The 15,487-nt window shown below is 44.0% G+C and overlaps 1 protein-coding gene across 1 annotated transcript in view; it reads right to left on the reverse strand.

The window, feature by feature from the left end:
- ACTN2 (actinin alpha 2) overlaps positions 1 to 15,487 on the reverse strand; it is a 369,946-nt gene that overhangs the window by 111,105 nt on the left and 243,354 nt on the right. The window contains exon 12 of the mRNA XM_086926858.1: positions 8,764 to 8,914. Within this exon, the coding sequence (XP_086782984.1) occupies positions 8,764 to 8,914 (151 nt within the window). The remainder of the gene's footprint in view (positions 1 to 8,763; positions 8,915 to 15,487) is intronic.

Here is a 15,487-nt window from a genome sequence, read left to right on the forward strand (position 1 = left end):
CCGTATTTATTGGCTGTACATGGAAAAGGCTTTCTCCACAGGGCAAATTGTTTTCCCCATGGAGAGAAAAAGAGAGCATTTCCACAGAGGGTACCATTCATCATGTGCTTAAATCTACGCTATGTATAATAATCCAAAGGGGGAACAGGAGCCCTTGGGTTATGTCACATGACATTCCCAGTAATACACCTAGATATCTGTGCCTGGTGAAGCTTTCCAGGCGCACTACTGGGAGAATAGGTAAACTGCAAAAAGTAGTAAATCGGCCCCTCCATGTTGGCATACATTTGTGGGAGCAAATTTACTGTTTTGGGGGAATTGGCTCCAACGTGTTTTATTTATCATAGCAAAGCAAAGGCTGTCTTGTAAGCACTAGGTTACCTCTCAGCACTGAGACTCGGAGTGCTTGAATAATCCGGATGCATGATTAGGTATAACCTCCCTATCGGGATTAAACATCTGGTTGACCTGCCTATTAGGCACAACGTTACCCTAGATGGATAACCTGCGGAACAGAACATTTTCCTTCCGGAAGTCGCTGAGTTTAGCTGTCATCCGCTGAAGAATGCCACATTATTCATAATGTTGCTAAAGAACAATACAAAAAAAGCATACTGCCCCCCTTACATTTCCTGTACTCCAAGCTTCCTATCACTATGTGTTAACCCAGGCAAGGAGGGCCATTTTATAGACTCATGAGATCTGCAGGACATTGCACACATTGTGATCCTGTATAAAAGAATAATAGCCCCACTTTTAGGAATACTTTTCATTATTATGGCAATCCTATGTCTTTGTACCCTTGTGTGGGACTCAAACATTCTAAACCTGAATAGAACTGAGGCAAAAGTACTGTCACCGTCTGCCTCTGGGAGGAACCTAGATTCTTCACCTTCTGAGGTACTCACAAAAAGTTAACCACCAAAGCATCATCTTGGGGTGCTTCCACAAAAACTATTTTCAGCAAAATCTCAGGAGGGGTGGGTGTGGAAGGGTTAAGTTGCATAAACAGCTGGTTCTTCTTTCTCGAGACTCAATGCACTTCTCCTGCCATGCTCCTCTTTTTCTAGTCTCAACATATTCTGCCTCTGTCTCTAACTCACATCTTTCACCTCTCTGGGCTGCACGCATTTAACCTATTTCCGATTTAACCTCCCCTTACATCATTCTTTATCTCTCACCTTTCAATCCTAACCCCACACTCTCCATAGCTTTTACTTTAGCCAAGTCAGTTTCTCACCCCTGATGTGACTCTTTACTACAGGAGATCAAGCAGGAGAATTCATAGTGTGAGCGGAGCCAGAGCCAGGGCTCCAGCTCAATTTTAAGAGGCATAACATGAGCTGAGAGGGGCAAACAAATTGTTATTTGAAAACTCCTTCACTTTATCTCATTCTCCCTCCATCTTGCTGTCTGGCTCATCTTTCTAATCCCCCTCTTTTTGCCTCTTACTCTCTCTCCAGTTCTCTGTTTCTCCCACTGTAGCCCTTGCTCTGTTTGCTCTCCTCTGCCTTTCAAGCTCTCTCTGGCCCTACTTTTTTCTGTCTCCCTCTTTGCCTCCTTAGTTATTTCCCTTCTCCCTCTCTCTTTTTATCCCTTTCTCTTCTGTGCTATCTCAATATCTTTTGTTCTTTCTTCTGTCTATTTTAGTACCTCTCTCTTATCCTCTGCTTTTTCCCCCTCTCCCTGCTTCTCGAGCCTGACTTGTGCCCCAGGTTTAATGGACATGCCTCCAAGCAGCACTGTCTACCTACATAGGAACCACAACACTTCCTTTCCACCTCTGCTGTATCCCTCTTGTGCACTACACATCATTCTCCCAGCCCTTCTGGGTGTAGCTGGGGAGGCGCTGGGCAATCCCACAAGCTTTTTGAATGTAGCTTTTTTAGAAATACAAGTAGCCAGTTGTATAAGACAGCCCATCCTCTGTTGCAACCAGTAAGGTTTCGAGAATGGTATTATAGTCCACCAGCCGTGGGTGTACAGGTAAGAGAGATGGGCCCGGGTGGGGGGAGATGTCGACAGACGACCACGAGGGAAAATTGATTATTTATTTAATTTTCCCTCGTCATTGTTCTCCGAAACCCACCCCCCCATTCCAGCTCCACACCTCTTATCTGCATGGGCTGCAGCTGTAGTCCCTAACCGGATGTGTGGGGGGGGGAGCTGAAGGGGTTTGTGACAGTACAGTACCTCAACATTAGTTGCTTACCCACCTCTACTCATTACACCTTTCTACGGTGTGCAAACTATGAACCCTCTTTTTCACGTCTATGATTGCCATTGCATGCTTCTGTACACATTTCCATTGTTGCTTACTGTATTTTTCTCTTACTATACTCTTGATATCTTCTCTTTTACTCAATAACTGGACTCCCTCCTTCAACCTACATCACTTTTTCCTTTTCATTACATTTTTCTATACCCTTAGCTGTCGCCCATCACTCTGCCCTCCTTCTCTCTCACGCTATTACTTAGTGGACTTCCTCTCTCACTCCTATCTATCTCTGTTCCCTCCTTCTCCATCACCAGTCACTCTGTCCTCTCCTTGCCTCTTACACCTTCCCTTAAATCCTTTCCTCTTGCTCACCCTCTCAGTTGACTCCTCCTTTCTCACCCCATCAGTGTGTAAATTATGTATCTACCCACACCACATTGCCCTCTGCTTTTCTCTTACAATATCAGTTTGTAGATTTCCTCGCATTTGCCCCATACATATTTTCCATTCTTCTCATTCACTCTGTACTCCCTTCATTCTTACCCTTTCATTCAGTCATTTTTCTTTAGCTGATCCTATAATTTTGCTCCTTGTCTGTCACAGTAGTCTATAAAAGTTCAATGTCACCCGTGTCTTTTCCCTCTACTTTTCTCTCACTGTTAATCTCTAGAATTCTTCTCTTGCTTTATCTCTCATTTCACTAATTTTCTATAACCATTGACTGTGCTCCCTGTTTTTCACATTTTCATTTAGTTCTTTTTCCCTCACTCGATCAGTTCACTTCTTGTCTATGATCCCATCCTTCTGCCCTCTATTTTTCACCCCATCACTCTGCATGCATTATATCTTTTACCCTGTCTCTTAGGTGTGTCTCAAATCATTACTGTGTATTCTCTATCTTCAATTCGCTCAGTTCCTTTAGTCTCTCTAACTCTATTTTTTCCCTTCTTATCTCTCTCCCTATCACGTTTTCTTCTCATTCTGACTCAGTTCTCTTTATCATAACATATTACGTTAGACTCTTCCTCACAGTATGCCCCTTCTTTTCCTTCCTTGTCACTCTGTCCCTAGACTCGCCTTCCTCTGCACCTTCCTTTTCATGCCATCACTCTTTTCTCTCATCCTTGCTTTTACCATATTGCTGTTGCATCACTCTTGCCCTGCGCTCCATACTGTTATTCTCCCTTGCACCTTCGCTACTTTCTCTGTTTTAAACCTACCTGTATATAGTCTGCTGCCTACCTCTTCATCTCTTTAAATTCTCCCATTAGGCTCCCTCCTGTCCTGACTTCGGCCATCTCTAGTTCTCTATAGTTTCATCTCATTTCACATACAGCTGTGTTTGAGGTTGGGGGATCTCGGCGTACAGTGCTACCCAATGTATATTATCGAAGAGGTAGGACCTCCGAGGAGTAAATTGGTCAGGTTATGAAGTCTGTGCTCTGTTGAAATTGAACTTAACATGAGATTTTGGCTGCAGTTGGTGTCAGGCTAGGGAGTATAGCGACACATGTTTGCAAATGCCAGACATTTGAAGACACCTTGCAACAGATTGAGTACGTTTTTGGGGCAATGCAGTGATGCAAATAAAGTTGCTGTGCTGTGTTGCGTCGAAGGGTAAGAGAAATACAGTGCCGTAATTACTAAGATATGGCACTGTCCCTCACCCCCACCCACCCAGCGCTGGAGCACTTTAGGCTGCCATGAGCCATGTTGCAATGGTGTCAGTTCTGTCAAGCATAGATTTTGAATTGGAAGGGTACCCTTCAAATGCAAGAATGAAAGAAAGTTATAAAGTGCATAGCTACTCCAACAGGAGTGTCCCAGCGCTAATAGGTCAAATTCTCAAAGGAAGCAGCAAAATTCCAAGGAAAGAGAAACAACCTATCTGAAGAGCCAGTATAAAAACTAGCTTTCACGCTTTCCCTACTTTGTATGTGTGCTGTACAGTGCAGATAACATGTTGGAAAAATGTGGCGAGTTTTAAAAGTTGTTCCACTGTTACACCTGCCTTGAGGAGTGGTCATTTTATCGTACAAACCCATGTCTACAATGTTGCTAGACAGGGACTTGTGCCAAAAGCCTTGGGAGGTTGCATTGGAATGTCTATGTATAACCCCTGGTACAGAATTTACTGTAAAAGTAGTAGTTGATACCCATTCATTTTGTACTGAGTGTGGGACAGGGGCAATGGGAGATGTTTCATACATCTGACTGCCTTACGGAGCGCTTGTGAAGTAAAAAGTAGCATATGTGTAGAGAAGATAAAGATGTAGATGAATGAAAGGGTAATGTACTGTGCTTAGTGGATGTGATTGGCAAGGAAGGGAAAAGTTGGAAACCAGTAAATTGATGCTTGAGGCCAGGGTAGGTTTATTGTTAAAGCAGAGCAGAGTTGCATTTTAAAGATGGATGCTGACTCATTCGTACTTGCAGTGGAAAATGCCTAAAATACTGTTGTTGCAGAGGGATATATTACCAGCCAGCTCCTGATAAGAGCACATAAAAATCTGGTGTACAGATTTGTGGAAATTAATTTTTAATACTGATATCCAGTTGAGTTTTTCAATATGATTTGTCTAAAAAACTGGATTACATTTTAGTGGTAATACAAAGGAGATATGAGATGACTGCATGAGATTGTGCTGAAATCTTCAAAGTGAGTCTGAGCACTCTGGAAGCTTATGCACATGACATATAGTTAAAGGGGAATGCCATTCCCACACGTAAGAAATTAAGGATATTGCCAGTTGTGTTGTGAGACGCAGTAAATAAAATGTTGGCGAGGGGTGAGTATGGACTCGATTTAGCAATGCTTCCCTAAGAAATGTGATTATGTTTTTGTATGGGGTTCTTTGTACTGTCATGTTCATACATGTAATGCTGTTTACCCCCATTGGGGGCTCTGTATTGGTTACTATGCGACTTATTTTTACAGGTAATGAAATCAATAAGAAAGCTGCTTATTAAAAAAAAAAAAGTTGGAGGACATGGTGGAAGACGAAGATATTGAGTCCGAGGAACCTTACTTATAGCTTTCTTCAATATTTATCATGAAAAAGTAGATGGTTACTTACAATTTTGTGTGGAAATCGTGATCAGATAGTGGTTTTGAATTGCTCTCCTCTCCCTAAGATAACCAAATCATCTCGTTAAGTGAATGCACACAATTCTTATAGAACTTGGATTTGAAGCAAGCACAGCCCCAGACTTCAAACAAAGTGAAAATAGTTATCTTTGTGGTTTGGCCTCGAAGGTTTATGTCTTTCAACGATTGATGAACAGGATTTTTAAGGCCAGCATACATTTTGTTTTTCTAGGATGACATTTTTTATTTATGGAGCTACCAAAGAGAAACACGAATTAGTTCTGTGTTGTACTGAAGTGTGAAGCATTGAATTTCTATACAGAGAAATGCAGACTTTTATTTATGGAGCTACCAAAGAGAAACACGAATACGTTCTGTGTTGTACCGAAGTGTGAGGCATTGAATTTCTATACAGAGAAATGCAGACTTTTTTTGCAGGAGGTGCAATATGTAGGTTACTAATTCTGCTGATGCCTTAAAGCTAAAAAAAGGATCTCATGAGGGCAATACATGTGGCACCCAGTCTGATGAACACAGATCATCTGAAATTTTTTATGGACACTGTAGTGGAATACATATGATACATATATGGGAAATTCTGAAGGGAAAGGAGAATCTTTGAGTGCCTTAATAAGATGGAAAAGAAAAAAAGAGTTTATGTTCAAGAGCAGCAGCAGAGTGACTTTAAGCAGGAAAAATAGACATTGTTGCAGCATAATTTTTAAGCAGTTTGAAGTCAGCAAAGATGACTTTTTCGCAGTGGAAGCTATTTCCTATGGATTGGTTGTCCTTCTATCACACACACATGGCAATAAGGGAATGCACAGTGGGTTTTTACCTCATTCTGACTGACCACAGCAGAGTGTAAGTATTATTTTCAGTCAAAGAATACAAGTCCTTGGCTAGTACTTTTGTAACTGAGTACCACGGTACATATGTGTGGGGAAGAATTCTTAACTTTTACACTAATCACTGCTCACATTTTAAGAGTGTTGAAATCTGGGAGACACAATTGTTACCATTATATGAGCAAGCTTAAATGTTCATACACAAGAGTTGCAATACCGGTTAGATATATGCGCATGGATGGTGAAACAAGCAGACTGTTAATTTATCGAAGCTGTCTGCAAGACGGAAATCATCATTGAAAGACTTGAAGCAAATGCAAAGGTGTCTAAGCAGTGGTTAGCACTGGTGATGTAGGAGAAGTCAAGGGCATGGCTAGCACATGAAAATTCTTCAATAATTTGTAGAACTTCTCGCTCCATCAGCAAACTTCCGTTAGGACTCTGCCAGCACAACGGGGACATCTTAATAGGCTTGGCAGAAATCCACCATCCTGATGGCAGCAGAACCAGCACACATCTAAATACGGCAGGTGGGACACTGTCAACTCAACAGTGTTGGAAACCGCTGCCATGGAGGGATGGTGGGAGAGCTTCCAAGATCTAAATCAGACCCTTCGTCACTTTAACTGTGGATCATTCACAGCTTCATCCAATGCTTGCCTAATCATTTTCTGTAGTCTGCTTTTGAAATCTGGAGTGCATCCTCCTCCTCTTCAATTGTCTCTATATTGTGGAGCTTCTCATTTCTCTTCCTAAAGCACCAGACCCCATTGCTCTAAGAGGCTCAAGAAACTAAGCTCAGCTTTCTAGTTATCCTTGTTGCACAGAAATCAAATCACATAACACATGGGACTAGGTTGCTAGAAATAACCAGCCTGCAGCCTTCCCTATGTGTTGCAGACAGTCACGCATCCTGCAGAGGTCAGAAAAACCCTAGGCAGTCCTAAAGCGGACCACTGCGGTGCACTGATCGGCCAAGCACATGGATGGGGAGAGGGCTGGTAGCAGTGCAGAACACCTGCTGTAAGCACCAACATGGAACAAATAAGAAAAGTAGTCAGTTTCAAAACCTATTAAAGTACTTAGGATTACCTGTCGAAGACAAGAAAAAATACAGAACTGGCGGGGGAGTCTTAAGTCTACGCAGTTGATGAACATAGAGATAAGACTTCTTAGCAGGGTATAGACCTGTGGTGGACGGTATCGCCTCACATGATGTTGACAGCTTAATTTGAGCAGGTGCTTTCAGATGCTCAGCAACCGCACTTCTTTTTAACAAGGCCGGGGCTACAATTTCTGACCCTGCAGGTGGTGGTCTCAATATTAATTGTTCAAATTCAAAATAAAAAGAATAACATACATTGCATGGTGACTGGCTGGTAAATGTTCATAGACAGGTCAGCATACGCCTGTCCAGGCAGGCATGATTGTGTTTCACCACGTTAGTGATGATGTCATCACGCCGATCACAAATCCACGAAGTCATCGACAAACTATGTCTTGCATTCTATTCCCCGAGTCTGCTGCACCCTGCCACTGCCTGAGCCTAAACCTCCCATTGGATAAATGTAGCTGGGGGCTGCCTCGTGACGGAGTTGAGGCAAGGAAGCTGCAAGAGCGCATTTGGAACTTGGGAGTGAGGGCTCTTGAGGAAGAATAAACGAAAGTAAGTGTGGACTTTAAACTTGCTGTGTAGCCAGAGCAGCATATCCTGCAGCCCTGCATTGCTGCTATCCTCAACGTGCTCGATGCAGCTGTGGCACAACACAACTTTTGTCCGCAATGGCGTCACCTGTAGAATCTGTGCGCTGCACCCCAGCATGGTAATTGCTGAGCGTGGTTGAGTCCAGTAGGCACCACAGCCATACTTACCGGCATTGGCAGCATTACGGCTGGGGACAATGCCTGTGCTGTAGCAGGCAGGGTCAAAGCAAGCTGAGCAGAGGATGCTGATGCCGTCGCCATCCCTGGACCTACTAATTACAGGCAGCACTAGTAGTGACATCACCTGCTGTGCTCGAGCAGCTGCCTGTTCTGCAAATGACCCAGTTATACTGCACTGATTGATATATGCAAAAAAAAGCATTTTCATTTGGTGTACATTTTGTTTTTGCACTCGGTGTAGTTAAGAAAATAAAATAAGATGCAGGGAAAACTGCAAAATGACCCACAAGCCATGGTAGAAAACTGCCATGGTGAAGGGGGTCATTGTTCCATGTTGACAGAGCCATCGGTCAAACTTTCAATGCATTTACAGGAACCTCCATTACAGTGGTTCCTGCAAGTGCAAAAGTTGTCCATTGAGTCAGCGAACATCTCTAATGTGGCAGGCAGAGTACCTTCGCCATGGCAGGAGTAAAGTACCCAATGTCTGAAAACAGTAATGTTAAGAGAAATGGTAATGTGTTAAAACCAAACTGCTGAAACTCAACAGATATGGGTTTGAAGTAGGTCTAAATTTAGATCCCAAATGAAAGCATTTCGTCCTAAAGGCTGGGGCAAAGTGCTCTCTCTGGAATCTTCATGCAGTACCTGTGGCACTATCGGAATCACTGGGAAGCGTTTGTCGACTAAATGTCAGCAGCTGTGCAACTGAAAATGGAACCTACTTCAGCTCCTGGGCAATGGCAGCAATTTGTTCCACTCTGTCCTGGCGGGCTGCCAAGTCGCTCTCAAATGCTTCGTGCTTCCTCATCAAGGCCCGCACTTGATACAGAGATGATGATTCATAGTCTTTCAGCAGTAACATCTGCTCCTTGCCTGCAGAAAATGGAATAGCAGTTATCCACATTATGATGCACAACACATGAGAGATCAATGCATATCTGTATGTTTAGCACCAAATATTGTAAAGTTTTGAAAATGCAGGGGCACATTCATGAAGTACTTGCACTGCCATGCTTCAAAGCAGGCACCAGATGCACCGGTGTCTGTGTTGTACTCGGCATAGGTTTTGTGTAGAAAGGGGTCCTGCCTCAGAGAGGCACAGGATGTTTTTGGGCCACATCCCTGTCTATAATTCTTTCTGGCTAAGGATTTGCGTCAAACCCATGGGTGGTTGCATGGGAACACACATACACCATCCTTGGATTGCACCATGATGCAAAATAACACAAGCTGCATTGTTCAGTGTCGCATTACTTCATTTTTGTAAATCCCATCAAAAGACATTGTGTCAGGTTGTGTTAAAAAAGTAAAGCAAACCAGACGCAAACTCTTTGTAATCCTGGGCCGTGGTGGAGTATGTCTATGACCAGCCAGCAGTCAAGGAATGTATACACTTATGAAATTAGATCATCGGATTTTGTAAGTTGAGGGGAAATGGGAGTTTATAGTCCCCTTTGGGTGATTGAAGGAAGGGCACAGTCACCTAAAAAACAGCTTAAAGGCAATGACAGCATCTCAGTTTTTCCATCACAAGATTCACCTTTTACAGAGCGAATTTCCTCATTTCACATTTAACTGAAAAGTACTAATTTTAATGCTGAATAATACATGCATAATAAACGCAAAATTTGTTGTAGGTAATCATAATTAGGCATTTTAAACACACACATGAAGTAGCATATTGTACTGACATAAGTTACACGTTTGGACTTGAAGGCCTGTTTTCACGTTTAAACTGTTGTTTTGCACAAGATGTTTTTCTCTTTCCACTGCAATTGCTGTAATTTTCCAGAAGCCTTCTGTTAGCTAGTGACTAAGCATTAGTTACTGCTAGACCTGGCATCATTGGTGTGGGGTTCCCTGTATTTTTTGCCTTGACCTCCTGTGTTTTTGCTGGTTGTTGGACTCCGTTTTGCTGGTACAGATGCTTTGGGTATTTTGCCACTGCTGTTCAGAGCCAAAGTGCAAGTCCTCCCTTTGTAAATTGGTGTTATGGATTGGTGTTTCCATGATTGGTGATTTGATTTACTAGTCAGTCCCTAGTACAGAGCACTGTGCATGCTCAGGGCCTGTAAATCAAATACTGCTAGTGGGCTGCAGCACTGATTGTGCCACCCACATAAGCAGCCTGTAAATATAACTCAGGCCTGCCATTGCAGAGCCTGTGTGCAGTCTGGTCTGCCATGTCGACTTGGCAAATGCACCCACTTGCCAGGCCCTACCCTCCTCTCTTACATGTTAGTCACCCCTAAGAGAGGCCCAAGGTACCCCAGTGGGCTGGGTGCAGTGTATGTGAAAGGTAGGACTTGCCCTGATGTGTGTGGCATGTCCTGATAGTGAAATACTGCCAAATTTGTTTTTCACTATTGCAAGGCTACCTGTTCCTATAGGATGGAATGAGGAGTTTGCTTATAACATCTTATAAACATAACTACCCCTGGGAACAAGGTATGAAAATAAAGTTTAGCCTGAACTCAGAATGTTAAAATGCATCTTTTAGTGAGGGTGATTTTTACATTCTGTGTTTATAAATACCACTTTTAGAAAGTAGGTATTTCCTTGTGAAGCCATCCAGTGTGCCTCTGCTAGGTTGGTGTATTGCATGTCTGGCTTTGGATGACAGGAGCTGGGGAGGAATAGTGGCTCCAGAGACTCTGATGAGACAGGGCTGGGCTAGAGTAGGGGGAGGGAGATTTCCTTCCACTGATTGAGCCTGGTCTGCCTTCCACAATGCTGTCTCCACCTCCTGCCAGGAAGCTGCACCAGAGAGGTCAGAACTGGTTTTGATCAAACACAGTGCTTCTCTGCCACCAGAGAACAAATTATTTCATAGTATAAATATTGGGGCCCAAACCTCAGAACTTTAGATCACTTCTGGGGAATCAAGAGGAACCTTTGCTCAAATGCTCCGTCCATCATCCCCTTTTGTTTCGCTTTGTTCGCCCTAAATTTGCAGGGTATGCTCAGACGTGAGTCCCTTGCTCACTTGGCCACTGGATTCAAGATAGCCTGGCTGATGATGATTATGAATCCGAAACCGGTCCCAGGATGCTTGTTTCCGGTCCAGGGAAGACATGGCTTGGCAGTTCGGGCTGGACTGTTCCCATGAGGCACAGGGTCAGATTGATTTGCATATGGCCATGTCTGAACTGGGGTGGCTGAGTGAGCTAAAGAATGGTGATGGATTAAACCCAGATCAGTTGACTAGGGGTGAGTGTTTGATTTGCTCAAACGCTCCGTCCATCATCCCCTTTTGTTTCGCTTTTTTCGCCCTAAGTTGGCAGGGTATGCTCAGACGTGAGTCCCTTGCTCACTTGGCCACTGGATTCAAGATAGCCTGGCTGATGAGGATTATGAATCCGAAACCGGTCCCAGGATGCTTGTTTCCGGTCCAGGGAAGACATGGTTTGGCAGTTCGGGCTGGATTGTTCCCAGATCAGTTGACTGCGGGTGAGTGTTTGATTTGCTCAAACGCTCCGACCATCATCCGCTTTTGTTTCGCTAGTGGGCTGCAGCACTGATTGTGCCACCCACATAAGCAGCCTGTAAATATAACTCAGGCCTGCCATTGCAGAGCCTGTGTGCAGCCTGGTACTGCCATGTCGACTTGGCAAATGCACCCACTTGCCAGGCCCTACCCTCCTCTCTTACATGTTAGTCACCCCTAAGATAGGCCCAAGGTACCCCAGTGGGCTGGGTGCAGTGTATGTGAAAGGTAGGACTTGCCCTGATGTGTGTGGCATGTCCTGATAGTGAAATACTGCCAAATTCTATTTCACTATTGCAAGGCTACCTGTTCCCATAGGATAGAATGAGGAGTTTGCTTATAACATCTTATAAACATAACTACCCCTGGGAACAAGGTATGAAAATAAAGTTTAGCCTGAACTCAGAATGTTAAAATGCATCTTTTAGTGAGGGTGATTTTTACATTCTGTGTTTATAAATACCACTTTTAGAAAGTAGCTATTTCCTTGTTAAGCCATCCAGTGTGCCTCTGCTAGGTTGGTGTACTGCATGTCTGGCTTTGGATGACAGGAGCTGGGGAGGAGTAGTGGCTCCAGAGACTCTGATGAGACAGGGCTAGGCTAGAGAAGGGGGAGGAGATTTCCTTCCACTGAATGGGCCTGGTGTGCCTTCCACACTGCTGTCTCCACCTCCTGCCAGGAAGCTGCACCAGAGAGGTCAGAACTGGTTTTGATCAAGCACAGTGCTTCTCTGCCACCAGAAAACTAATTATTTTGTAGTATAAATATTGGGGCCCAGACCCCAGAACTTTAGATCACTTCTGGGAAATCAAGAGGAACCTTTGCCAAGGAGAAGAGCCGGAGAAGCTGAGAAGGAATACTGCCCCTGTGTTGTTTGCTGTCTGGGGTTGGCCTGCAGTGGTTACTTGCTGGCAAGGAAAGGAGAACGAACTTTGCTGTTTGCTGTGCCCCGTGCTTGAGGAAGATCTCCAAGGGCTTGAAACTGAGCTCGCCTCCTCTTCTGAAGACTCAAGGACACAAAGACTTGGCCACCAGCTTTCCTGAATTTCCTTGCTGTGAGTTCTGACCTGCAAAGAGGTGCCTGCTGTTGTTTTGGACCTCTAGAGACTGTTATCCGCTGGGAGATGGAAAATCAAGGCAACACTGAGAAGCGGGATGCATCCGTACCTGTATCCGACGCATCACCGAAGAAACTGTTGCAGCGCCTGCCACGGCTCGAGAAATCGCTGCACACCGCATTGAATGCAATGACCCTCGAAGTCCGAGATCACCACACCGATTCCGACGCCAGCCCTGCTGTATGGCTGCAAGAATCCACGCATCATCCCGGATCGTTGCATCGCGGTGCCAAGTCTGTTGCATCGTTGAGGGACACAGTAAGAAACTGACGCAGCACCTCTCCACGCAGTAAGAAACTGATGCATCGCCTCCTCTCCAGGAAGGAATCGATGCATCACCTCCCCTGCACAGCAGTAAGGAACTGACCCATCGCCTTCCCCGGAGCAAGGAACCGATGTATCACCTTCCCTGAGTGTAAGGAACCGACGCATCCTCTTCCCTGCGGTCTGTTTTGTTTGCTTGCGTGACGCATCAAAGGTACTTTGTGTGAAGTCTCGCATCTACAATTTGCTTTGAACTGAACTATTTCTATCATTTGAAAGTCATATTTTTAATAATGTATTGAGGATTTTTGTAGTTTGGTCTAGTTTTGGTTTAGATAAAGATTACTTATTTTTCTAAACTGGTGTGGTGTTCATTTGTAATGTTTTCCCTTTATTACTGTGTGTGTTCACAAATGCTTTACACACTGCCACTGAGATAAGCTTGTCTGCTCGTGCCAAGCTACTAAGGGAGTGAGCAGGGGTTATTTTAGAAGTGTATCTACCTTACCTTGACTAGAAGCAAGGGTCCCTACCTCTGCCAACTAGAAACCCCCATTTCTAACAGTTATGAATTAGATAACTGATAGTGAGGTTCTTGCCGAGAGGACAGGAGAAGGCGGGAAGAACTTTCTGAACCACAAGATCTGTTCAAAAGTAACAATCCAAGTAGATAGTTGCATAGCTCATTGTGAAGACGTGATAAACTGGGGAGTTTACCTGCTACCAGAGTTTGATGAAGAATGATTGGTTCACAGGACCGGGGAATGGGAATAATGTTGTAAATTGTAAATTGATACTTGTATAGCGCACTACTCACCCGCAAGGGTCTCAAGGCGCTTGTACGAATACCGCTGTGGAACCCACCCTGGCTTTCCCTGTGAGGCGTCAACTCCTGGGCACCCCCAAGGTGGAGGCCGGGCATCCTTAGCGTTGTGGGGGCCGTTGTGGAGATTAAGCAAGCTATTGCCCAGAGTTGCAGAGTGGGACTCCATGATTGGAATAGGCACCGAGGCGAGAAATATCAGGTCCGTGGAATTTTGAGCCCAAGACCCGCCGAGGCGGGGAATTGAACCCTGGTCCAGGGCTAGACCTCTGCATCAGGGTCTGCCGCTCTAATCATTGAGCCACACTTCTCCACTGTTTAATGTTAATGTTTTAATTGAATTATATTAGTGTTCCTTAGATTAATCAGAGCAATGCTTAATTTGAGTCTGTGGTTTCCGGTTCTCAGCACTGACACTTAATCATCAATATCAGCTCTTTTCATGAGCACCAGTTAAGGACACATTGATTTATGGTAGGCATGGGGAGATTAAGTACAGATTAAGTGATTTGCCCAGAATCACAGGGTGTTGAGCCAACGCCAGACTCAAACCCAGTTCCCCAGCTCCAAAGTTGGCAGGTCTGGCCACTAAGTCACGTCCTCTTTTCAAGAGGGAGCGTCCTCCCATCAATGGCAGTCATTGTGATGGGTGGTCTATATTGCTTCAAATAAGCAAGACCTGCCAGCATGTGTAATTCGTACCAAACAATGTACTTTTTGTTGCGCAGCCTTTCCTGATGTAATTAAGCGCTAGCAACTTCTCTTGTTTCACAATGTTTAAGATTGTCGCAATATTTCTAGTTGTGTACAATTTTTTAGATGCTTTGAATGTCTTCTATTGCAAGCCATGGTGTTGCCTTTGGCTGTTCAATGTTTCAGATTCTTCTACTTTCGTTTGCTACTCAGTATTTTAGATGTGGAACCCTTCTTCAAACAGCGCTTCAGTGCTCAAATTTTTTATTTAGACATTTTGAAAAGTGAGCACAGTTATGCTCTGTTTCATTAGAAATCTCTTGAGGCATGTCCCCTGAATCCAGTTTTTTAGTCATTCAGCCCGCAATCGGAATTAAAAGTCAAGCACACAGTCTGGGTCTATGAAGGAATTCTTTAGGTAGGCGGTGAGCAGAGCTAAAATCACCTTTATGTCCGCGAAGTTACCCTTTTCTACACCAATAACAAGGTAAATGTGCTTTTTATGGTAGTTGCTTTTTGTTTTGCTGGCTGGGAGTGATGCATACACTGCAGGTGCTGTGGATGAAGCTATAGAATTTAAGTGTGTATTTTCGGCATGGGAGTGCTGTGGGTGTCAAAATGAGAAGATTGCGATGATAACCTTTTGCCCCCAGTGGGTTACGAAACATCTGCCCTAACATTTCTGTAACTCAAATAATGACGGACCTTTTTAACATATATATGTGTGTGTGCATGTGTAATTGTATATATATATATATATATATATATATATATATATATATATATATATGTGTGTGTGTGTGTGTGTGTGTGTGTGTGTGTGTGTGTGTGTGTGGGTGTGTGTGTGTGTGTGTTGAAGTATTTGTTAAATGTACCTATTGTCCTACCACAAGTTCTAAAACCTGTGACTGACATGCCTCCCTGGGTGGTTCTGTTTTAGGCGGGGCTAACATGAGAGAGGGACTGGTGCAAGCTGCCTCCTGACCAAACCCCCAGGACTTATGTTTTTTTTTTTACAAATTAATCACTGAATCAGAACCCTTCCTTTAGAGAGAGACCC

The sequence above is a fragment of the Lissotriton vulgaris genome, chromosome 6 (genome assembly GCF_964263255.1).
Source record: "Lissotriton vulgaris chromosome 6, aLisVul1.2, whole genome shotgun sequence".
NCBI lineage: Eukaryota > Metazoa > Chordata > Amphibia > Caudata > Salamandridae > Lissotriton > Lissotriton vulgaris.